General features: G+C 53.1%; 6 protein-coding genes across 6 annotated transcripts in view; 3 read left to right on the forward strand and 3 right to left on the reverse strand.

The window, feature by feature from the left end:
- Nucleotides 1-378: 378 nt before the first annotated feature.
- Nucleotides 379-2,002, forward strand: LRP88_01603 (FMN-dependent alpha-hydroxy acid dehydrogenase family protein; the record flags this gene model as incomplete). Its single annotated transcript, XM_083238280.1, has 3 exons — nucleotides 379-505; nucleotides 581-1,762; nucleotides 1,842-2,002. The coding sequence occupies 3 exons, from the start codon at nucleotides 379-381 to the stop codon at nucleotides 2,000-2,002; spliced, it is 1,470 nt and encodes a 489-aa protein (XP_083106785.1).
- A 275-nt stretch (nucleotides 2,003-2,277) lies between these two features.
- On the reverse strand, nucleotides 2,278-3,544 carry LRP88_01604 (thioesterase domain-containing protein; the record flags this gene model as incomplete). The annotated part of the gene is made up of 3 exons (XM_083238281.1): nucleotides 2,278-2,343; nucleotides 2,596-3,188; nucleotides 3,283-3,544. 3 exons carry the CDS (start codon nucleotides 3,542-3,544, stop codon nucleotides 2,278-2,280), a joined length of 921 nt encoding a protein of 306 aa, XP_083106786.1.
- Nucleotides 3,545-6,176: 2,632 nt separating this feature from the next.
- Nucleotides 6,177-10,438, forward strand: LRP88_01605 (ABC transporter ATP-binding protein; the record flags this gene model as incomplete). Its single annotated transcript, XM_083238282.1, has 4 exons — nucleotides 6,177-6,596; nucleotides 6,690-7,318; nucleotides 7,417-10,336; nucleotides 10,412-10,438. The coding sequence occupies 4 exons, from the start codon at nucleotides 6,177-6,179 to the stop codon at nucleotides 10,436-10,438; spliced, it is 3,996 nt and encodes a 1,331-aa protein (XP_083106787.1).
- A 587-nt stretch (nucleotides 10,439-11,025) lies between these two features.
- On the reverse strand, nucleotides 11,026-11,968 carry LRP88_01606 (uncharacterized protein; the record flags this gene model as incomplete). The annotated part of the gene is made up of 5 exons (XM_083238283.1): nucleotides 11,026-11,212; nucleotides 11,298-11,404; nucleotides 11,480-11,649; nucleotides 11,804-11,868; nucleotides 11,955-11,968. 5 exons carry the CDS (start codon nucleotides 11,966-11,968, stop codon nucleotides 11,026-11,028), a joined length of 543 nt encoding a protein of 180 aa, XP_083106788.1.
- Nucleotides 11,969-14,925: 2,957 nt separating this feature from the next.
- On the reverse strand, nucleotides 14,926-16,159 carry LRP88_01607 (uncharacterized protein; the record flags this gene model as incomplete). Its single annotated transcript, XM_083238284.1, has 2 exons — nucleotides 14,926-15,995; nucleotides 16,078-16,159. The coding sequence occupies 2 exons, from the start codon at nucleotides 16,157-16,159 to the stop codon at nucleotides 14,926-14,928; spliced, it is 1,152 nt and encodes a 383-aa protein (XP_083106789.1).
- Nucleotides 16,160-16,747: 588 nt separating this feature from the next.
- Nucleotides 16,748-23,654, forward strand: part of LRP88_01608 (uncharacterized protein) — a gene marked incomplete at both ends in the record, with an annotated part of 45,825 nt that continues 38,918 nt past the window's right edge. Inside the window, one exon of the mRNA XM_083238285.1 lies at nucleotides 16,748-23,607. Within this exon, the coding sequence (XP_083106790.1) occupies nucleotides 16,748-23,607 (6,860 nt within the window). The remainder of the gene's footprint in view (nucleotides 23,608-23,654) is intronic.

The raw sequence follows: 23,654 nt of genomic DNA on the forward strand, positions 1-23,654 counted from the left end.
TCGTTTGTCTTTGATGGTGGTGTATGGATACGGCAGCGTATTATGCTGGTCTCTTGATTCTGTACTCCCGCTTACTCTCTGGTTTCCTCCTAACCGGTGAGAACTGTCAAATATGTGCCTTGCCATTTGTTTCCTGCTAAATGTGCAATACATGGAATTGAAGACGACGAGGAAGTAATAGCTGAGTCAGGAGGTGTGGTGCGTGCACATACATGAATCTTGGTATGGATTCCAAACCCCATCCACAGGGGAAGCAGAATCCCTGATTCTTTTTCCTTGATTCCGAGATGATTATGTATCTGTTACGGATAGATCCTCTGCATTATTCCTGATCGCTCGGTGATTGACCAGCATCGAATACCAATACCTCGCGGCAGAATGACAGAGCCGATTTCGCGTGAAGAGCTCGGACAACACAACAAGGACGGTGATCTCTGGATCGCGCTGAACGGGAAGGTGTATGACTTTTCCGACTTCCCATCGAGCCACCCCGGCGGGCCTGAAGGTACGTCAAGATGACCAGCCAGCACCAAGCACGAGAGGCAGAATTCGTTTTAACGTGGGCGCTGAGTGACTGCAGTGATTTACCGCTACGCCGGACAAGATGCTTCGGAAGAGTACAACACGTTCCACGCACCAGAGCTGGTCAAGAGCACCCTTGGAGCTGACAAGATGGTGGGCCATCTCCTCGACGTCGCGACCGCCGGCTCGGATGCCGTCAAGCCAACTTCCTCGGTCAAGGACCAGAAGCCGCTTCTCGATGAACTCATCAATCTCTACGACCTCGAGGAGGTGGCCAAGCGAACCCTCACGGCCAAAGCGTGGGCCTACATCGATGGCGCCTCCAACGACAACCTCACCTGTCGCTTCAACAACCGAGTCCTCAGGCACATCTGGTTCCGCCCGGCCGTCATGAGGGGCGTACGCTACGTCAACATGTCGACGACCCTGTTCGGCTGCAAGCTCGACGCCCCCATCTACATCTCGCCCACGGCCGCCGTCAGCGTCGCTGGAACGGACGGCGAGCTGGCGCAGGCCAGGGGGGCGGCGAGCAGCGGCATCATCGCGACGATCCCCAACATGGCGTCCCATCCCCTCGAGGACATCCTGGACGCCACGCCCGAGAGGGCCTTCTTCCAGCTCTACGTGAGCAACGACAGGCAACAGTCCGAAGATATCGTCCACAAGGTGACCGCGTCCGGCAAGATCAAGGCTATATTCGTGACGGTGGACTCTCCCGTCGTGTCAAAGCGCGAAGCGGACGAGCGCACCAAGGGGAACTTGTCCTCGGTCAATCCGTATAAAGGCTCGTCGCCCGCCGCCGCCGCCACCGCCGCCTCCCGCAAGGGACCGCCGCGCGGTGGTTTCGCCCGGCAGTCGGGCCAACAGGTCGACCCCAGCATAAGCTGGAGCGACCTGGCTTGGCTTCGCAGCATCACCGATCTGCCCCTGGTCCTGAAAGGCGTCCAGCGGCACGAGGATGCCGTCAAGGCGATGGAGCTCGGGTTCGAGGGGATCGTTCTGAGCAACCACGGAGGGAGGGCAGCTGACAACGCTCTGCCGGCCATCTTGACCCTGTTGGAGCTGCACAGGAACTGCCCGCAGGTCTTCGGCGCCATGGAGATCCTCGTCGACGGGGGGTTCCGAAGAGGCTCGGACGTTGTCAAAGCCATATGCCTCGGCGCGTCGGCTGTAGGACTCGGACGACCATTCATGTACAGCGTCATGTATGGCCAGGAGGGGACTGAGCGTGTGGTCGACAGTAAGTTTCCCCGCCACTTTCTTCGGGTTGTTTCCCTTCATTACTTCTCGGCGGCTTTGCTGATTCATTCATTCTTCAGTACTCAAGGACGAAATCAGAACCTGCATGCAGCTCATTGGTATATGCGATCTTTTCGCGGATGCAAGTCCCGATTACCTGGTCACTGGTGAGATTGACCACCTCGTTCGGAGTGGACAACATCCCTATGCGAAGAAGATAACCCGAAGATCTAGGATCTAGACTTGTTCCATCTAAATACAGACCTTCACCAAGTGTCAAGGTGGTTCCCCATTAACCAACGTCACTCACCATGAACCCTCTGAAGTCCTTGCCATGTGTTCTTTTGCAGCCACCGCCCGTGCCCATCATGTCCATGTCGAGCAGGTTGACAACTCCATAGTTCGACCTCGACGCTGACCGCCGCTTCTCCCTCACAAACCAACAAGTGAACGATTGATCGCTCGACCGATAACCAGGCCAAGGAAAGTGCCATCATCTTTGTTCTTGGGAGTTCTTCAAGCTATCTGGAGGCTATCGAGCATGTTGAGACCCTCGTTAATGTGCTGCGTCATGATGTCTGCCTGCAATGAAGGAAGAAGGTTAGCAACGGCGTTGTGGAAGCAGTTCCATGACTTGGTAAGCGGTCAACGAAGGAGACGTGCCCAAGTACGGCAGACCCGAGAGAGTCTTGCTGAGTTTTTGAGGACAAGCTTGGGGCATGGAGAAACACGCAAGAGGGGGGAAAAGGGGGCCAAGGACAAAACAAGAACATGAGTATGAATACTGATGATGGTAGAGATGGAAGCGGCAACAAACTTGTCCGGCCAACTTACATTGGAAGGCTGGAAGACGTTAAAGTGGTGCTTGTCCACGTCGATGACGGCCTTGATGAAGCTCTGATGTCTCCCCTCCCAACCCAACAGGAGATCATCACGATACCTGTCCACCTGGGACGGTCCCTGCGAGGGTGCATCGGTGGGCGTGCGTCTCAAGCACCTCACCAGCACCGCAGGTGGCGGCCCAGTGAACTGTTCCGTTACCTCCACACGACCCTCCTCCTGGGGAGTCTTGGTCAAAGAAGCTGTCGTCCAGCCACCGCCCAACGGCAAGTGCAGAACCTGATCCGTCTCCACGGTGAACGTCTTCCCGCCGGCAGCGAGGCGCACCGGCTTGCCCTGGCAGGCCGGGGAGTCCCACGCAGGCAGATCGCACACGCTCAGCATGTCGTCGAACTTGTCGAACGATTTGCGCACCAGGTCTGGGAGATCGCTAAAGTCCGGGTCCGGCCCGCAAGGCGGCAGCGTAGACGTGGGGATCTGAACTGGAGAGTCGACCATGAGGATCCCCGTGACGTAGAACCTGCAGGGCTTCATGTGCAGCATCCGTTTGGCAATGGCGAGGGACACATAGGCGCCGAGTGACCATCCTTGAAGAGTTTTGCATGAGCGACTGACTAGTTGAATGCCGTAAAGGAGAGGGCCTTTTTTTTCCCCTCCTCTCCCCTTTTCCCATCTACGTACCTCCCAACAGGATCGGGCCTCTGATGCCGGCGCTCTCTATCAGCTGCTGGTAGTGCTCGGCCATCTCGTCGAAACCCCCGTCCCATGGCTTCACTGCCTCAAAGTACGGGTCTGAGATGGCCCAGACATCCCGTTTCAGGTCCCCCAGGCGCAGATAACTATAGACCGTCCCACCGGCGTCGTGGATGAGTACGAGGGGGGCGGCGCTTGGAAATCTTGCCGCCCTCGGGCGAAACTGTAGACGCAAGGGGTTTTCGTCCATTGTGTGGTGGTCGTGGTGGTCGTGGTCGTCGTGGTCGTCGTGGTCGTCGTGGTCGTCGTCGTCGGTGGTGGGGGATCTTGGTTAACTCTGCGGCGGTAAGAATGTGATCAAGACATGTCCAGAGTAATAAATATCTCCGGGAATCGACCGTTTCTTCTATATATTGAACTTTTCAAGTCGAGCAAGTTCAACGAATGATGTATATATGTGTATGTATGCATGTATTTTTACTAGCGCAACTTTTCCTCACCTGCAGGAACCGCCTGTTGTCGCTGCTTTGATTCCCAGATACACGACATTACGTACGGGTCAGTGTCCCTGTCTCGGCATATTGTTGCTGCGAGATGATTCATTGAGTCAGCAACTCAATCAAGGAAATTCCGTGAAGAGGAATCGTGGATCAGTTGTTGGATCGATTCACTCCACCAAAAGCAACGCAGCTAGTACGGTGTCTTTTTGTACGTAGTACGGATGTACACACGCGGCACCAATAGCCTGAGAGCTTACGCATAATTCACGAGCCAGGGTCCTCGGATCATAAAAGTGTTAGATCCGATACGGTCAATTCGATCAGAATGATAGGCATCAATACGATGTGGAGCCTAAAGATGATGATTGTATTATATCGGATCCTCTTATTATGAGCCCGAATTCTCTGATGGGTTTAATTAGATGTGTATTTTTTCTTAGTTTTAATATATCCCTGCTCTATATTCCTATATATCCTTTATGCTAGAGTAAGTAGAAGAATATTACTAGAATAGATATAGACTTAATTATTTAAAATATATATTATGATATATTTTATTAGTTAAAGCTATTTTAAAAGACTTAGCTATCCTTTAACTTATAGCTTTTTAAGGTTTTATAGTGCCTTTTTTAATATTTAAATTTTACTTTTTTATTAAAATAATTATATTTCTTTTAATAAGTAAATATAATAAATAAATAAATATAATAAAAATCTTAACCTTTTTAATAGAAATTATTATAAAAAATAATAAACTATTTAATTAATAAAAGTATTTATTATATTTTTCTTTAGATATCTTAATTATTACCTAATAAGTCTTTATATTATACTTAGGCTTATTATAAATATTATAATAAGCAAGAGGAAAAGGGTGCTAAGCCGTTTTGGGCCATTGGGCAATTCCCTGTACGTAGAAAAGGGTTAAAGGCCAGTTGCCTTCGGCCATCATCATCATCATCCTCGTCACGGTCAATGAGAAAGGAGCAGCTTTTGGGCTCTTTCTCTGACCAAATCTTTATTGCTATCAATTGATTAATTGCCCTTATTATTTTATATTGTGTTTGCCTCACCGAGAAGTGCGTGAGATCTTTCTTTAAAAGTCTTTGAGAAAAAGTTACGAGACATACAATCTAGCTATAGTTGGTGTGTTTTGTTTCTCTAATAAAATGATACTAAATACCTAATTATATTAACTTTCTTTAATTATTACCCTTTAATAATCTTATTATTATTTAAGTATTTATATCTATTTAAGTAATTATTATTATTATTTTTTATTATTACTTTTCTTTTTTATAATTTACTTTTTTTTACCCTTTAATATTAATTTAATATTTTATTTACTTCTAAAAAGTCTTTAACTTTAGCTCTTAATAATACTATTTTATATATATATTTATTTTTATAAAAGATTTATAGCTTTTATAATTAACTCTAAGGAGTTATTTCTATATTTTTTAATTTTTTTTTAAAGTATTTAAACTAAGATTTAGCCTTAAGTATACTATTTGGGGTTCTTAGAGCCTGAGAGGTTAATAATTTAGCTCTCTTTTTAATAAGTATTAAAATTTATAGCTATTTATTAAGCTTTTAGACTATAGTTTCTAAGTTTATATTTTTTTAAAAGCCCTTTTAATATTTCTTTTTATTATAATAGCCTTATATATAATATAAAAGCTAGAAAAATTTAGTTTTAAGAAATAATAATTTAAAAAGGTTAATATAACTAGATATTTAATATTAACTATACTATTTATAATAAGTTTAATTATAATATAAAGACTTATTAAGTAATAATTAAGATATTTAAGAAAGAATATAATAAGTAATTTTAATTAATTAAATAATTTATAGTATTTTTATTATAATTTTTATAGAGGAGGTTAATAAAAATACAGGGCCCAATTCAACAGAACTTTTGCACGGCTACGGTAAGACTCAGCTTAACCCTACCTTCCGACATAACCAACAACCAACATCCACACGCGTGCATCGTTCATTGCCTGCTTCTGCATGCATCAAGCAACTCGCCCCCAACTTCCCCGGGTCCTTGCTTAGGTAAATTTTGCCGAGTCGTAATTTCCTCGATCCGTGGCCTTTGCCACACCGTCCTCGTGCATTTTTCGCGTTTCAACTCCAAACAGCAACAACCTTCGTGGCCCCCCCAATTCCACACGCTGTGATCCGAGAAAGGCGTCGCAACAATAGATCTGAGCTCAGTCCCCATCTTCCTTCCGTCGTCAGGGTCGAACGACCAAGTGCACCCCCGAAAGTCGGTGGAAGCTGCTCATCGTCGTCTTGCCCTGGAGCGTTTCTGACCCTGCCTCTCATCACAACATCTCTGAATCACAAGCAGCAGCGTCAGCGCCATCAGTCAGCATGAGGATATTCAACAGGACCAAGGCTGGCCGCGGCGGTCCTCCCCTCGCTGACCCATCGCAAGGCCCCTCGCAAGACAGCGAGCTCAACTGTGTTCGCCTCAGTGGTGATGTCGCCTCCCCTGCGATTGAGGATCCGCCCCGCGAGAGGGAGGCGGGACTCAAGGACTACGTCCGTGTCTTCACCTACGCCAAGCGACAGGACATCATCTTCCTGGTGGCCGCTGCGCTGTCCAGCATCGCCGCCGGTGTGACCATGCCTCTGATGGTCGCCGTCTTTGGCCAGTTGGTCGAGAACTTCAGCAGCTTTGATGCTCCGGATGGCAAGACGCAGGATGCCTTTGACGATACCATGAACAGGGGCTCGTTGTACATCACCGGCTTGTTCATCGCCCGCCTCGGGCTCAACTACATCAACAAGGTACGTAGTTGTCTGGAATGTCCCATTAAGTCATACATGACCGTAGGACGGTGCCAGGGACTCCACAAACACCGAAACTAACCCGGATGCCAGTTCTGCTTCCGTATCATCGGCATCCGCATATCTGCGGCCATCCGCCTTGACTACATGCAGTGCCTCCTCGGCCAGACCATCCATGTGCTCGACTCCATGCCCCCCGGCGCGGCGGCCACCACCATCACGGCGACCTCCAACATCCTCCAGATCGGCGTCTCCGAGAAACTCGGCACCTTTCTCGAGTACACAGCCACCATCATCTCGGCCATCATCATCGCCTTCGTCTACAGCTGGTCTGTAACTCTCGTCACCAGCTCCGTCCTGATCTTCATCCTCGTCGTCCTCGGCATCCTCCTGCCCATCATCATCAAGGGCCACGGGAGGCTCACCGCAGCGGAGACCAAGGCCGGCGCCGTCGCGGCCGAGGCCCTAGGCTCCGTCCGCATGATCACGTCCTGCGGCGCCGAGCACCGCATCGCTCTGAAGTATGCCGGATTGGTCGAGCAGGCTCGCCAGGCCGGTGTGTGGACCAGCCCATTCGTCGCTATCCAGACGGGGCTCGTGTTTTTCAGTTTCCAGGTCGCTTTCGCGCTGGCCTTTTGGTTTGGCAGCAGGGAGTATTCGAATGGCCGTATCGACACCGTCGGCACAGTCGTCATTGTCTTGATGAGCGTCATGCTCATGGTGTGCGTGGCCTCTTCTTCCTCTTCTCCCATGGATCTTTTCTTATTTTGAGGTTTCGTCTGTCATCACGGGCCTTGCTGACTGGCGTTGTGACCTACAGATCCTCCATATCCCAAGTGTCCACACCCCTCATCGTTATCTCAAAGGCCATCGTTGCAGCATCCGAGTTCTTCGCGGTCATCGATGCCCCCAGGCCGGTGGCTGGCACGCTCAGATATCCTTCCGTGAACCCTGGCACCGACATTGTCTTCAACGACGTTCAGTTCGCCTACCCTAGCCGCCCCAGCAAGAAGGTCCTGGATGGGCTTAACCTCCGTATCGTGGCCAACAAGAACACTGCCATCGTTGGCCCCAGTGGCTCTGGCAAAAGCACAATCGTTGGTCTTATCGAAGGCTGGTACACCCTGCAGAGGCAGCACATCATCGCCAAAACGGTAGAGAAGAAACCACCCGCGAAGAAACCGCAGCAAGGAGAAGAAAACGATGCAGAACCGCCGTCAGCAGCAGGTACTGGGCCCTCCATTGAGATGGACGATGTCAGCCCCCCTGTTGAGCTCTCAGGCTCCATCACTATCGACGGGAAAGACATGACGGATCTGGACATGAAATGGTGGCGATCGCAGATCGGGCTCGTCCAGCAAGAGCCATTCCTCTTCAACGACACCATATACAGCAACGTCGCCGCTGGGTTGACGGGAACCCAATGGGCAGACGAGCCGGAAGCAAAGAAGCGCCAGCTAGTCCAGGAAGCCTGCAAGGAGAGTTTTGCCGACGAGTTCATCGACCGCCTCCCAGAGGGGTACGACACCCAAGTGGGAGACTCAGGCATCAAGCTCAGCGGAGGCCAGCGCCAACGGATTGCCATCGCCCGCAGCATCATCGCCAACCCCAAGATTCTCATCCTCGACGAAGCCACGTCCGCGATCGACATCCGCAGCGAGCGGATCGTCCAGGCGGCTCTCGAGAGGGTCTCCAGAGGTCGCACTACCGTCACCATTGCCCACCGGCTTTCCACCATCAAGAACACCGATCGGATCGTCGTGCTCCGCCACGGCAAGGTCGCCGAGGCGGGAACTCACGAGTCGCTCCTCGCGGATCCCGAGGGAGCCTACTATCGCTTGGTTCACGCCCAGAAACTCTCCCTCGGAGACGATGACGGAGCCGAGGGGCTGTACGGGACGCAAGAGGAGAAGGTCAGCAGCGAGGAAGAGCGTACCAGGATCGCTTCGTCCTCGGTGGGGGACCTCCCTTCGGGTGCAAACCACGATGCGCAGTGGAAGGACAAGAACATCCTCAATGGATTCGGGAAGCTTCTGTACGAGCAGAGGAGCCGCTTCCCACTATATGTAATCGCCATCATCTTCTCCATGGGTGCGGCATCCGCCATCCCTCTCCAAGCATACTTCTTCGGCAATGTCATATCCATCTTCGGGAAGACTGGTCAGGAACTGAGAGACGATTCGTCGTTCTGGGCGTCTGTATGGGTCGGTCTCGCGATCGGTGTGGGCATCTGCTACTTCGTTGTCATCATGGTGGCCACCAACGTCGAGCATTTCATCGCCTCGGTATATCGGCGCGAGTACTTTGACTCCATGCTCATGCAGAAGACATCGTACTTTGACCAGGACGGCAACTCAACCGGTCAGCTCACGGCACGCCTTTCCAGCGATCCGACGTCCCTCAAGGAGCTTCTGGGGATCAACACGTGCATGGTCCTGGTGGGTATATTCTCACTCCTCGGCGCGGTCATCATATCCTTCATCTACGGCTGGAAGTTGGCGCTCGTTGCTCTTTGCGTCATCCTCCCGCTCACCTGCTTGGCTACATTTTACAAGCTTCGCTACGAGCTGCAGTTCGCTGCCATGAACGAGGCCGTGTTCTCGGAGAGCTCAAAGTTCGGAGCCGAGGCGGTCGGCGCGTTCCGCACGGTCACGGCCCTCGTCCTCGAGGACGCCATCTGCGAACGATATCAGAAACTGCTCCAAGGTCAATTGACCTCGGCGTACCGGAAATCCCCCTGGCCTACATTCATCTTTGCCTTCTCCGACAGTGTCGGACTCGCTTGCCAGGCCCTCATCCTTTGGTACGGCGGCCGGCTCGTTTCTTCGGGAGAGTACGGCATCATTGCTTTCTTCATCACCTACATGGCTGTAATTCAGGGCGGAGAGTCGGCCGGCCAGTGGCTCGGCTTCGGGCCTAACGCTGCCCAGGCTACGGCCGCTGCCAACAGGATCCTCAACCTCCGGAATACTCGACATCAAGACATGGCACTCGGGTCGAGGCCCGTTGTTCCTGAGACCCAGAACGGTATCAACATCCAGTTCCAGGATGTTCACTTCAAGTATCCCACTCGCGACATTCCCATCTTCCAAGGAATCAACCTCACCATTGAAGAGGGTCAGTTCGCCGCCATCGTGGGAGCGTCCGGGTCCGGCAAGACGTCTATCGTGTCACTTCTTGAGCGATTTTACGACGTCACCAAGGGCCGCATCCTTTTCAACGGCCAGGACATAAGCGAGACGAGCATCCCCGAACACCGCCGGTTGCTGTCCTTGGTATCTCAGGAGCCAGCCCTGTTCTCCGGCACCATGCGCGACAACATCCTCCTCGGCGTCGACCCCGACCAGACGACCGACGAGCAGCTCGAGCAGTGCTGTCGCGACGCCGACATCTACGACTTCATCAGCTCGCTCCCGGACGGATTCCAAACCGAGGTCGGCAACAAGGGCATTAGCCTCAGCGGCGGGCAGAAACAGAGGATGTCGATCGCACGCGCCCTAATCAGGAACCCGCGCGTACTGCTGCTCGACGAGGCGACGAGCTCGCTAGACTCGGAGAGCGAGAAACAGGTGCAGGCTAGCTTGAGCCGGGTCGCGCAGGGTCGGACGACGATCGCCGTAGCGCACCGGCTGGCGACCATTCAGAACGCTGATGTCATCTACGTGCTGGGAGAAGGAAAGGTGCTCGAACAGGGCAGCCATTCTGAGCTGCTCAGGCTGAGGGGCGCGTATTGGAGCATGGTAAGTCTCTATTTCTGCCTCTCACTCGCGGCCAAGCCATCTCTTGCGTCTTCCTATACTAACACCGGAGTCTAGTGTCAAAGTCAAGCTCTGGATCAATAGAGAAAACGAGGCGCGCGCAGTACAGATAGAACATTTGGCGATGGCTATGGGATTGACTTTGAACATCTTATTAGTCAGATACAGTATCCTTTCGTCGACATGTGTACTGGTTTGGGTGTTGGCACAACACCTGCCTCCTTGCCTTGTCAACTCGTTCTCTTATAACTTGCACCTGGTGTGCTCCATGATGGTCCTCACTTCCCTAATAATAGAATAATCTGATCTGCACGATCAAAGGATAGAGCATTTGAATGTGCTATTTTCTGCTTCCATTTCTCATATGACCACAAGTATCTTGGATTGGACCAGCGAGGCCTGAGAGCCTGCGATGGAAAGTAGAGATAACACGAACACTGCATCCCCATTTTCCGCATTCCCGTCTTCCATATGAGGGAAATACACTTGGATTGAACTTGCTCGATATGCTGCTGCTATGTATATATGGACTACTGTCTTCCCGTGTCCAGTCTGAGACCTCATGAAGCAAATCCTCCACAGTAGTCCTATGAACTGTCTCGAAGGTTTCTCTCCAAGGCTGCATGCACATCATATCATGACGCCGAAATGCGCCGAAAAGACTTTCTTTTTCACGACTGACCGCACGCGACAATCAGGGGCCTCTTGCTGTACTGGACAGTACCACTCTCGGAGCCGGTCGCCTCAATAGCCCTGACAACAGCCATTGACTCCTCATCAGCAACCTCACCGAACACGACGTGCCGGCCGTCGAGCCAAGAAGTTTCAGCCGTGGTGATGACAAACTGGGATCCGTTTCTAATCGGGATCTATTAGAATGACGATCTCTTCCTTTTCCTCTTGCCTTACTGGCACATTGCATAGGGGGGGAGGGGAGCTTTACGTGTGAGGCCCGGCATTGGCCATGGTCAGGATGCCAGGCTTGTGGTGCTTCAGAGTAAAGTTCTCGTCCTTGAACTTAGGCCCATAGATGGATTTCCCGCCTGTGCCCTAAACCAGAGAAAAAAGTTTAGCTTCTTGACGAGAAGTATATGGCCAGGTATTATCCGGTGGGTGTTTTCGTACATTGCCACGGGTGAAATCCCCGCCCTGCAATAGAAAGCCCGGGATGATGCGGTGTAGGTAGGAGCCCTTGTACCCGAAGCCCTTCTCGCCGGTGCAGAGAGCACGGAAGTTCTCGGCCGTCATAGGGGTAACGTCATCGTACACGGTCAAGTTGATTTGGCCTGTCTGCGCTGTAGAGAAGTCATCCGTCAGTGGAAGCGGTAGCAGGAGTTGACTAGGTATCGTGTTTCATCGATGGTGCAAAAAGGAATCGCAACAGCAACCATGGGTTTGTTGCCGGGGAAGGGAATGAGAAAGGAGGAACGGGCAGTAGGAGACACATACTCTTAATTGTTTCGGTGGGCTTGCCATCTTTCATAATAGGGCCTTCCCACTCGAGTTTGAGGTAACTATCATCCGTTTAGGAATCAGCCCTGGCTTTTCCCATCACCATACATGACTGCAAAGAGGGCAGGGCGGTTTCAGCTTCACTTACGTGCTGATAACCATCTTGGCAAAAGAACAAGTTAGATGGGGATACTTGACATCAATTGGCAGCAGGAGAACGAGAGAAGCGGGTCGTGCAAGGCGGAGGAGAGACAGAGACTCTGGAGAATCTTGAGATGGCCTTTACATGTAAAGGTCAAGATCGTGGAGTCGCGAGAGGGTTGGAAGAGGTAAAACGAGGGCCAAGGAGGGGTATTTGAGGAGGGGTATTTATGGAGGGGTATTTCAGGAGGGGTATTTCAGGAGGGGTATATGAGGGTTGAGCTCGATCTGGCGGCATGCATGCAATCCTGGCCTCGAGGGTGCAGCGATGAGGCCAGGGAGGAGGCTGATGGCAGGTCCAACGCATCCATGCATATATCCGTATGCGCCCCATAGGCCCCGGGTGGCAGTGCTAACTTCAAGAATCATACTTGTAATAGGTAGTCTATAGCGTGGGGGATGGATGGTGCATTGGCTTTGGAGCATTCAATACGGATCTGCTGCTTTGGTTTTTCTACCTTGATCAAGGCTGCAGTTTCCTCATTTTGGCACATGTTCCTGGTTCACCGGGGTTCGATCCCCCGAAGTTGTCTGTCTCTCTGCAGAGAACGCTCTGCCCGTGACCGACCAACGAGAAATGGTGAAAGCCGCATGGGGATACCGTTTCTTACCGGCTGTGTGCACATGCATGCCGCGGAACACGAACTGGGCGCGGGGCAAACAAGATGAAATCATCGGTACCTATTGCACAGCGAAATGGAATGCTGCCTCGCTACAAGTAGTACAACAGATGGTAATACCAACAAGACTCTTGCCAGCATGGAACTCTTGACATATGGCGACTTCGGGGGTAGAGTCAGTAACCTGATCAGCGAGGCCTCAGCTATCATGAATGTATGATGCTAGAGTGCTTGTTGCAAGCGACAGACGATGACTTCAATCTCAATGGCTGTTGAACCTGATCCGATGCATCCAGGAGACGATCTTTTTTCTTTTCTTTTTTTTTTTTTCTTGAAAAAGTCCCTCCCTATCCTTTCTTCAGCAAACGTAACCAAGTTGACGATGTGTCGATGGGCCTAAAACCAGTACTGGGAGGGTTACAGAGTAGGGTTTGGATACATATCCTACCCTGTACCCATTCTCATTCAGGCCAACGCATATCAACTTGCTCAACGGGGTCGATGGATCAACAATTCATGGCAATATCATACAGGAAGATACAGCTGTTTGATAAGATAAGTATTGAGTGCAAAATTTAGTGCATCTCAAGTCAGGTTGTGCAGTCTTTCAGTATTCTTGCCAACCAAGACAGTTCAGATACGGTGGGTGGGAATGGGCACACATTTGCCACAGCTCGATGTAGTCCCTTAGACATTTGAACTGTACAATGGTAAAGGTAGTGGCCAACTATTGTTTTTACTGGCCGAAATCTCGTTTACTCATTCGATACTTTTAAATTATATCTGTTTATTTTATCTGACTTTCTCTTATTAACAACCACATGTGCAAGGAGTGGATGGAGGAGTTTCAGGCAGAGTCACCAGCCACTATCTGAGCTGTGGCTGCGCGTCGTGGCGCGTGCATGGGGGTCAATGAATCACGTTTTGAAGAGGGACATGCTGGCGCATAAAATTAGGTTGGCCAGCGTCTGATACCAAAACCCCGTTCATTGTACGCGTGATTGGAATTGAATCACCCCCTCACGGCGGGTTCATTTTGAACCACAAGATCATCATCAATTGAGCCTCAAAGAGCAAGTCCGCAACGTGCGGGAGCTTGTGGCGAGATTGATACATATTGTTCTGGGCCGGTATGCACTTGCGACAGCTTATGCTCATGTCGGCTGCTGGAAGTGGTGCTGGATTAAGCCAAGCGCGTCCGATAGGCATCTAACCCGAAAACTCAAAGCATGATTCATTTTGAACGCCGTTCATTATCAGGGCCTTAATAAGGCATCATTCCGATCCAACTCTGCTCCATCGAAACATCAGAACCTCCCCCTTTTTTTTCTTCTTCTTTTTCTTTTCTTCAATCTTTTCCTATCTTTATTTCTTCCTGCACCGGCAAGTTCCAAGCTCGCCAGAGGGGTGGTGGCTGACCATTCTGGACAAGTCTATTCCCGCGTGAGGCTTGCTGTCACTCCCAAGGGAAAAGGGATAAGTTACGAAAAGGTCGCCGCAAGCGCAACACAGTTTGATCCATCTTGTGCTTAACGGATCATCCTATTCCTGAGCGCTCACTGCCCCTCGTGCAGATGACTACGTGACCACACATTCCGTCTGGCGAGACGGATGAGGCGCCGCGCTAGGTCCCCGGCGGCAGGGATGCTATGCCAGCCACAGATCAGACTACTCCGGGAAAGGACAACTGGCCAAAAACTAGCAACATTCATATAACTACCTAGTCGATGGTGTTGACCCTAAAGAAACACCTCGCTGCGACATGTCTCAAGGGTTGCGCGAACTGGCCATCCGTAGAGCGGCTCTGTTCTGTTGTGGAATGAACCATTGTGTCTACCTCCGTACTCGGGGCAGAACCTGCGGTTGACTCTCGTCGATTCCAGACCAGTCAGTGATGAGTTCCACAGGGCGATTATTCCAGGAACCTCGCTGAGAGAGGCATGCACCGCCCTCTGAAATGCACACAATAGATCAGCATAAGCGGAAGGCACCTTGTGTTTACTCCATGGCTACGGATACACCCGACGCTAAAAAAGAGACAAGCAAAGAGGGACGGGTTCATTGGCGGGGTCTTGCTGATTTAGGCAATATGTTGTTAAGCACGGATCATGTCCCGTGGCGCGATGGTCTAAGCTTCCTGGCCCGATGGGAGCAGTGACTAAAAATAGAAACAAGACTGGGTTATAGCCGATCTTGCCCACAACCAAGGGCATTGAAGGATGGATGAACCCCAGATAGTCAGTAATTACCTCCTTGATCCATGGAATATGGCCTAACAACTCCGCGTATCTATTTTGACTAAAGGCGTTCTAGACCTGCTCGCTCCGCTCTTGACCCTAACGGACTTTGGCTTGCCTTTTTCTCCAACACCTCCTCGAACACCGCCTCCAGTCGTCGCATAGCATCGGTTGATATCTGATGATGCAGGACGATGCGTGGTGCCCTGATCCGTATGTCACGGTGCTGAGCAGCCGCGTCCAGTCTGGACTTGTCGAGACCAGCCCTCCTCAAGTCGAGCCAGACAAGGTTCGTCATGACCGGGCGGAGAAGCAGACCACCTCTGGAGGTCCACATGTTGGCCACCGCTCTCGCCAAGATATGTGTGCTCTGGATGATGCCCCGCGTGTCGACATCGCCGGGACCAAAATTCTCTACCATGGCCTGCCAAGCCGCAGCCACAATGGCCCCAGCCTTGCGGACGCCGCCGCCGATGCTCTGGCGCAGTCTTCTCGCCCTTGCTATAAGGTCCCTCGGGCCCACGATGACCGATCCTATCGGCGCTGCGAGCCCTTTGCCGAAGGAGAGGGTCATGGCGTCGCAGCAGGCCGCGATCTCCTTTAGAGTACCGCCCCCGGCTGCCACGGCGTGCCATACCCGCGCACCGTCGATGTGAATGGCGATCTCCTGCTCGTCGGCCCAAGCCTTCATCTTGCGGAGCTCTTGTAGCGGGATTACGCTGCCGTGAGCCGTGTTTTCGAGGCTGATGATGCTGGTGGGCAACCGTTCTATCATGTTGGTGGTCACTGCGTGTCGTTCCACATCACCAAGGGTGAGATAGTGCCCGTTCGCCGGCCGCACTGGTTGGATGGATGCCCCGGAGAGACCAGCAAGGCCACCGGCCTCAAAATGTACGATATGAGAGGTAGCATCTGCTAGTACACCCGTGCATCGTCGCGACAGTGCTCCCAAGGCAATTTGGTTGGCCATGGTCCCGGATACAACAAACAGAGCTGCTTCTTTGCCACAGATGCTCGCCATGTGCTCCTCGAAGGACCGTGTTAGCTGGTCCTCGCCGTAGACATCATCATTGAGCGTGGCCCCGGAGATTGCTTCCAGCATCCCGTGGGATGGTGTAGTAATAGCATCGCCTGCAACATCAGATAGCTGTCAGCTCTGGTAACAGGGAAGGATAGCATAGGACAACCACAAAGAATCGATTTGATAACTTACTCCTGAAGTCAAAGGCTGAGCCAGTGAGCGTGGGATCTCCCCAATGACCTGCCTTGGAATCCAGTATAGGGCAAGTCTTCATGGTGATGTGAATCTAGCGAGAAGAATGCAGGAGAATCGGCTGGGATGGCCTCCAGATATGAGCCACATGGTCTACACAGTCTGACCAAGTTTCGAATCCTTCATCAGGGATTACTAAAGAGATAATACGGAGTAAAAGGAGTAGTATAGCTTGGAATTTGGGAAACCCCGACGAGGCGATCCCCTGGGCTGTCAGATTACCTTACAAGTCTCCATCTACTGACCGCAAACTCAACTCTGTTCCTTTCAGTCACTTCCTCTTTCCTGGAACATCTCTTCGAATTTGGAAAAAAAGAAAAAAGCACCAACACAAAATCAGGAGATACACTCCTTATCGGACACAAACAGCTACGTGCCCTCTGTGCCGTGCAACTATACTGTCCGAAAACTCGACCTAGGAGCCACTTACACATCTGGTGGCAGCACAAAGCTGGACTCGCCGCAACTCAGCAACCAGCCACTCGAAATCGCAAACTACAGCAGCTACACGAACTTCACGAAGTGGTTTGTACATACTGACTACACTAGATTTACTAACAGATAGACAATCGTTGCCAGCTAACCGAGCCCTTTTGCTTTCTTGGTCAACATGGGCGCCATCGGGCAAGACAAGGCGTATGATCGCCTTGCCAACCCGTCTCGGGCGAGTACTATCTCTTCAAACCAGTACTCCGAACCTGTCGAGCAATCCTTTGCCCAGGGCAGACTGTGGTTCCTGCACCAGCTGAAGCTCGGTGCGAGCTGGGACACTACGCCGGCCGCGATCCGACTCCGGGGCCATCTCGACATCGATGCGCTGAACGCTGCCTCGCGCGCTCTGACGCAGCGCCACGAGGCGCTCCGAACGACGTTCAAGGAGCAGGATGGCGTGGGCGTACAGGTTGTGCACGCCTCGGGTCTCGAAAGAGGGTTGAGGGTTGTTGATGCCTCGAGCCGCGATTTGGCTCAACTCCTGGCAAAGGAACAAACCATGAGGTTCGACCTAGAGTCTGAGCCAGCTTGGAGAGTTGCACTGTTCAAGGCGGCAGAGGATCACCATATTCTTTCCATTGTTGTACACCATATCATCTCGGACAGCCGGTCTCTCGACATTATTCAGCAGGAGCTTGGAGAACTCTACGCGGCCGCCTCGCAGGGGAAATCGATCTCGGCCTGTCCCTTGGGTCCAATTCCCATTCAATACCGCGACTTGACGACATGGCAGAACCAGGACGAGCAGGTCGCTGAGCAGGAAAGGCAGCTCGGATACTGGATCGAGCAGCTCGACAACAACACACCGGCCGAACTCCTCACAGAGCTTCCCCGGCCAGCTATCCTATCTGGCAAAACTGGCAAGATCTCCTTCCCGATCGAAGGATCGGTACACAAAGAACTCGTAGCCTTCTGCCACTCCCAGCAAGTAACCGCCTACGCCGTGCTGCTGGCAGCGTTTCGCGTGGCGCACTTTCGCCTCACCGGAGCCGAGGATGCAACCATCGGTGCGCCCGTTGCCAACCGCGACCGGCCGGAGCTGGAGCACATGGTTGCTCCCTTGGCCACTCTGCAGTGCATGCGAGTCGTGCTCGATGAGGACGACACCTTCGCGTCGGTGCTGCGGCAGATCATGTCCGTCATGACAGAGGCACATGCCAACCGCGACGTCCCCTTTGAGCGCATCGTGTCTGCGTTGCTGCCTGGGTCGACAGATACATCACGACACCCGCTTGTGCAGCTCATGTTTGCTCTACATCCCGCGGAGGATACGGGCCGAGCCCGGTGGGGGTTGCTCGAGGCTGAGACTCTGGAGAGTGCGGCCCCGACACGATTCGACATGGAGATGCACCTGTTTGAGGGAGATGGCCGGTTCGATGCAAACGTGCTGTTCTCCACGGACCTTTTCGACGCAGAAGCCATCTCCAGCGTGGTTTCTATCTTCCGGGAAGTCCTGCGCCGTGGCATCTCGGAGCCTGCGGTGAATGTGACGACGATGCCGCTCACCGATGGGCTTGCCGCGATCCGGGACATGGGCTTGCTGGATGTCGGGACCACTGACTACCCCCGCGAAGCGAGCGTGATTGATATGTTCCAGGAGCAGGTGGCCTTGAATCCAAGCGCCACAGCCGTGGCCGACGCTTCGGCAAGATTGAGCTACTCTGAGCTGGATCACAAGTCAGATCAGCTGGCCGCGTGGCTGCGCAGACGGCAGCTCAAGCCGGAGACCTTGATTGGCGTCTTGTCTCCTCCGTCTTGCGAGACCATGGTTTCCTTCCTCGGTATCCTCAAGGCTAATCTGGCTTATCTGCCTCTCGATATCAACGTCCCCTTGGCACGCATCGAATCAATCCTCTCGGCCGTGGACGGGCACAAGCTCGTCCTGCTTGGGAGCAACGTGCCCCAACCCAAGGTGGATGTGCCCGATGTTGAGATGCTGCGGATCAGCGATGCCCTGAACGGGTCCCAGATGAATGGGCTTGCAGGGAAACAGGCGACTGCAAAACCCTCGGCGACTGATCTGGCCTACGTCATCTTCACCTCGGGATCGACTGGCAAGCCGAAGGGCGTCATGATCGAGCATCGGGGTATCGTACGCCTCGTGAAAGGAACAAACATTATTTCGCCCGTCCAGGCAGCAGTGCCGACAGCTCACCTGGCCAACATCGCTTTCGATCTCTCAACATGGGAGATCTATACCCCTATCCTTAATGGCGGCACTCTTGTCTGTATCGAACACTCTGTCACGCTGGATAGCAAGGCACTAGAAGCTGTGTTCACCAAGGAGGGTATTCGTGTGGCCTTCCTTGCTCCTGCTCTGATCAAGCAGTGTCTCGCCGACAGACCGGCCATCTTTGAGGGCCTGGATAGCCTGTACGCCATTGGCGATCGCTTCGACCGACGTGACGCCCTCCATGCAAAGTCCTTGGTGAAGCATGGTGTTTATAATGCCTACGGTCCAACCGAGAATTCCGTCGTCAGTACCATCTATAGCGTCTCCGAGGCTTCACCGTTTGTCACGGGGGTTCCCGTTGGCCGGGCCATCAGCAACTCGGGCGCCTACGTCATGGATCAGGATCAGCAACTGGTCTCTCCTGGAGTGATGGGGGAGCTTGTGGTTTCTGGAGACGGTCTAGCTCGAGGATATACCGATTCAGCTCTGGATAAGGACCGATTTGTCGTGATGCAGATCAACGGCGAGTCAATCCGGGGCTATCGTACGGGAGACCGGGCCCGATATAGCCTCAAGGGTGGCCAGATTGAGTTCTTTGGCCGCATGGATCAGCAGGTCAAGATTCGTGGCCACCGTATCGAGCCAGGCGAGGTAGAGCACGCTTTACTCAACAGCGACCAAGTACGCGATGCAGCAGTGGTTATCCGGAGACAGGAGGATGAAGAGCCTGAGATGATTGCCTTCGTTACCACGCAGGGTACGCTCCCTGATCACCTCCTCAACATCAACGGCAACGGCCACGGCCACGTTCCCGACGGCAGCAAGAACGACCAATTCGCCGTTCACGTCGAGAGTGAACTGCGCCGGCGTTTGCAGATGTTGCTGCCCTCCTACATGATGCCGGCCCGCATCGTGGTGCTCGACCATCTCCCTCTCAACCCTAACGGCAAAGTCGATCGGAAGGCGCTGGGTCAGTCGGCCAAGACTGTGCAGAAGAGCAAGCTGGTCTCACAGCGCGTCGCCCCACGCAATGAGATCGAGGTCGTGCTGTGCGAGGAGTTCAGGAGTATGCTTGGTGTCGAGGTTGGCATCACCGATAACTTCTTCGACCTGGGTGGTCACTCCTTGACAGCCATGAAGCTCGCGGCACGCATCAGCCAGAGGCTCGACATTCAAGCATCCGTAGCAACTGTCTTTGAGCAGCCGATGCTCGCTGACCTCGCCGCCACGATCCATCGCGGCTCGACCGTGTATAGCATCATCCCTACGACAGAATACACTGGACCGGTGGAGCAGTCATTTGCCCAAGGCCGTCTGTGGTTCCTTGAGCAGCTGAACACCGGCGCCTCATGGTATAATGTGATGCTCACCGTACGACTACGAGGCCACCTCGACGTGAATGCGCTGGGAACGGCCCTGCTCGCCCTGGAGAAACGGCACGAGACTCTTCGGACAACCTTTGAGGAACGGGACGGGGTTGGCATGCAGGTCATCCACGGCAGTCTTATGGGGGAGCTGCGGATGATTGATGTATCAGAGAAATCCGGCACTGCCGCGCATGAGGCATTGATGAAGGAGCAGTCAACACGCTTCGACCTGACTCGCGAGCCAGGTTGGAGAGTGGCGCTGCTGAAGTTGGCAGACCACCACATCTTGTCGATCGTCATGCACCACATTGTATCGGATGGATGGTCTCTCGACCTCCTACGACACGAGCTGGGCCAGTTCTACTCGGCAGCTCTACGCGGCCAGGACCCATTGTCGCGCGTCGAGCCACTCCCGATCCAATACCGCGACTTTGCGGCCTGGCAGAAGCAAGACAGCCAGCAGCAAGCAGCGCACCAGAGGCAATTGAAGTACTGGACCAAGCAGCTTGCAGACAGCACGCCGGCAGAGCTCCTAACAGACTTCCCGCGGCCTTCGATTCTATCCGGAAAGGCTGGAAAGGTCCCCGTTGCCATCGAGGGATCTCTATACGACATGCTCCAAGTCTTCAGCCGCACCCATCAAGTCACGTCGTTTGCTGTCCTACTCGCAGCCTTCCGTGCAGCACATTTCCGGCTTACGGGATCTGATAACGCGACTATTGGTGTCCCTAGCGCGAACCGGAATCGGCCTGAGCTTGAGAACATGATCGGCTTCTTCGTCAACACACAATGTATACGTATCACGATCGATGAAAACGACAACTTTGAATCGTTGGTCCGGCAGGTCCGGTCGACGACTACAGCCGCACAGGACAATCAGGATGTCCCGTTCGAACAGGTCGTTTCCAGCCTCATGCCGAGCAGCTCGAGAGATGCATCCCGGAACCCTCTGGTGCAGCTCATGTTTGCACTACATGGCCAGCAGGATCTGTTCAAGATCCAACTGGAAGGGACCCAAGAGGAGGTAATCCCAACAGAAGAAGTGACAAGGTTCGACATCGAGTTCCATCTCCACCAAGGCGCCAGCAAGCTGAGCGGTGATATCATATTCGCTGCCGACTTGTTCGAAGCCGAAACTATTCGTGGTGTCGTCAGCGTCTTCCAGGAGGTCCTGAGGCGCGGATTGCAACAGCCACAGACCCCGATCATGACAATGCCACTCACCGACGGCATTCCCGAGCTGGACAGGATGGGCTTGCTGCACATGGTCAAGACCGACTACCCCCGCGACATGTCTGTGGTGGACGTATTCCAACAGCAAGTTCGTCTCAGCGCCGATGCTACAGCTGTTGTCGACTCATCTTCGCGGATGAGTTACGCCGAACTGGACCAGAGGTCTGATCAGGTGGCAGCGTGGCTTCGCCAGCGACAGCTGCCAGCCGAAACCCTTGTGGCAGTACTCGCACCACGCTCGTGCGAGGCCGTCATCGCTCTCTTCGGCATCTTGAAGGCTGGTCATGCCTACCTACCGCTCGACGTCAATGTGCCAGCAGCGCGTCTTCGCACCATCTTGGCCGAGGTGAAGGGCGAAAAGCTGGTTCTCCTAGGAGCAGGTGAGCCAACACCGGAAGGCCAGTCGCCAGAGGTCTCGATCGTGAGGATTGCCGATGCCACGAGCGCTGTCGACCATGCCAGCTCGCGTGATGGCAAGCCCAAGCCAACCGCAGGCAGCCTCGCCTATGTCATCTTCACTTCCGGATCCACTGGTCAACCCAAGGGTGTGATGATCGAGCACCGCGGAGTCTTGCGCCTTGTGAAGCAGACCAACATTCTATCCAGTCTACCGCCGGCGCAGACCTTCCGAATGGCTCACATGTCCAACCTTGCGTTTGATGCATCGATATGGGAGGTCTTCACAGCCCTTCTCAATGGAGGCTCTCTTGTATGCGTCGACAGGTTTACCATCTTGGATGCTCAAGCGTTGGAGGCACTGTTCCTCAGGGAGCACATCAACATTGCACTCTTCCCACCCGCCCTGTTGAAGCAATGCCTCACGGATGCAGCAGCTACCATCAAGTCTCTTGACCTCCTATACGTAGGAGGAGACCGGTTAGACACAGCGGACGCAGCTCTAGCCAAAGCCCTAGTCAAGTCAGAGATCTACAATGCCTACGGCCCAACGGAAAACACGGTCATGAGCACTTTATACCCGATTGCTGACGCAGAACGATTTGTTAATGGTGTGCCAATTGGCAGAGCCGTTAGCAACTCTGGGGTGTACGTGATGGACCAGAATCAGGAGCTTGTGCCGTTGGGCGTGATGGGAGAGCTGGTAGTCACTGGAGATGGTTTGGCTCGTGGCTACACCAACCCGGCTCTTGATTCCGACCGGTTCGTTGATGTCACTGTTCGAGGCCAACTTCTCAGGGCCTATCGCACAGGCGACCGAGCTCGTTACCGGCCCAAGGATGGCCAGGTTGAGTTCTTTGGTCGGATGGATCACCAGGTCAAGGTCCGAGGGCACCGCATCGAGCTCGCCGAAGTAGAACACGCCTTGTTAAGCAGTGCCGGCGTGCACGATGCCGTTGTCGTTTCACACTCGCAGGAAGACAACCAGGGAGCCGAGATGGTGGCCTTCATCACCGCCCAAGACAACGAGACTCTCCAGGAAGCACAGTCGAGCAACCAAGTCCAGGAATGGGAGAGCCATTTCGAGACCACGGCGTACGCGGACATCACGACGATTGATCAAGACACGCTCGGCCGAGACTTTACATCCTGGACCTCCATGTACGATGGAACGCTCATTGACAAGAGGGAGATGCAGGAATGGCTTGACGATACTATGCGCACTTTCCTTGACGGTCAAGCAGCTAGCCACGTGCTTGAAATCGGTACCGGCACCGGTATGGTTCTGTTTAATCTCGGTCAAGCTGGGCTGAAGAGCTACATTGGACTGGAGCCTTCCCAATCCGCGGTTCAATTCGTCAACAAGGCAGCCCAAACGTTCCCAGGCCTTGAGGGAAAGGCTCAAGTACATGTCGGCACGGCGATGGATACGGGCCGGCTCAGCGCCTTGAGCCCAGATCTGATCGTCATCAACTCCGTGGCCCAGTATTTCCCGAGCCGAGAATACCTCGCCGAGGTGGTTGAGGCCCTGGTCCGGATTCCGGGTGTTCGCCGTATCTTCTTCGGAGACATGAGAACCTATGCCACCCACAAAGACTTCCTTGTTGCCCGGGCGGTCCACACGCAAGGTGGCAAGGTGACGAGATCTAAAGTGCAACAGGAGGTGGCCCGGTTGGAAGAACTGGAGGAGGAATTGCTTGTCGACCCTGCCTTCTTCACAAGACTCAAGGAATCTCTGCCGGAAGAAATAGAGCATGTTGAGATCCTGCCGAAGAACATGAAGGTCAACAACGAGCTGAGCTCATACCGGTACGGCGCGGTTCTGCACATCCGTAGCCACAACCAGAATCAAAGCA

This window comes from Fusarium phalaenopsidis, assembly GCF_050370095.1.
Source record: "Fusarium phalaenopsidis strain FUZ10S chromosome Unknown contig_32278, whole genome shotgun sequence".
NCBI classification, from domain to species: Eukaryota; Fungi; Ascomycota; class Sordariomycetes; order Hypocreales; family Nectriaceae; genus Fusarium; species Fusarium phalaenopsidis.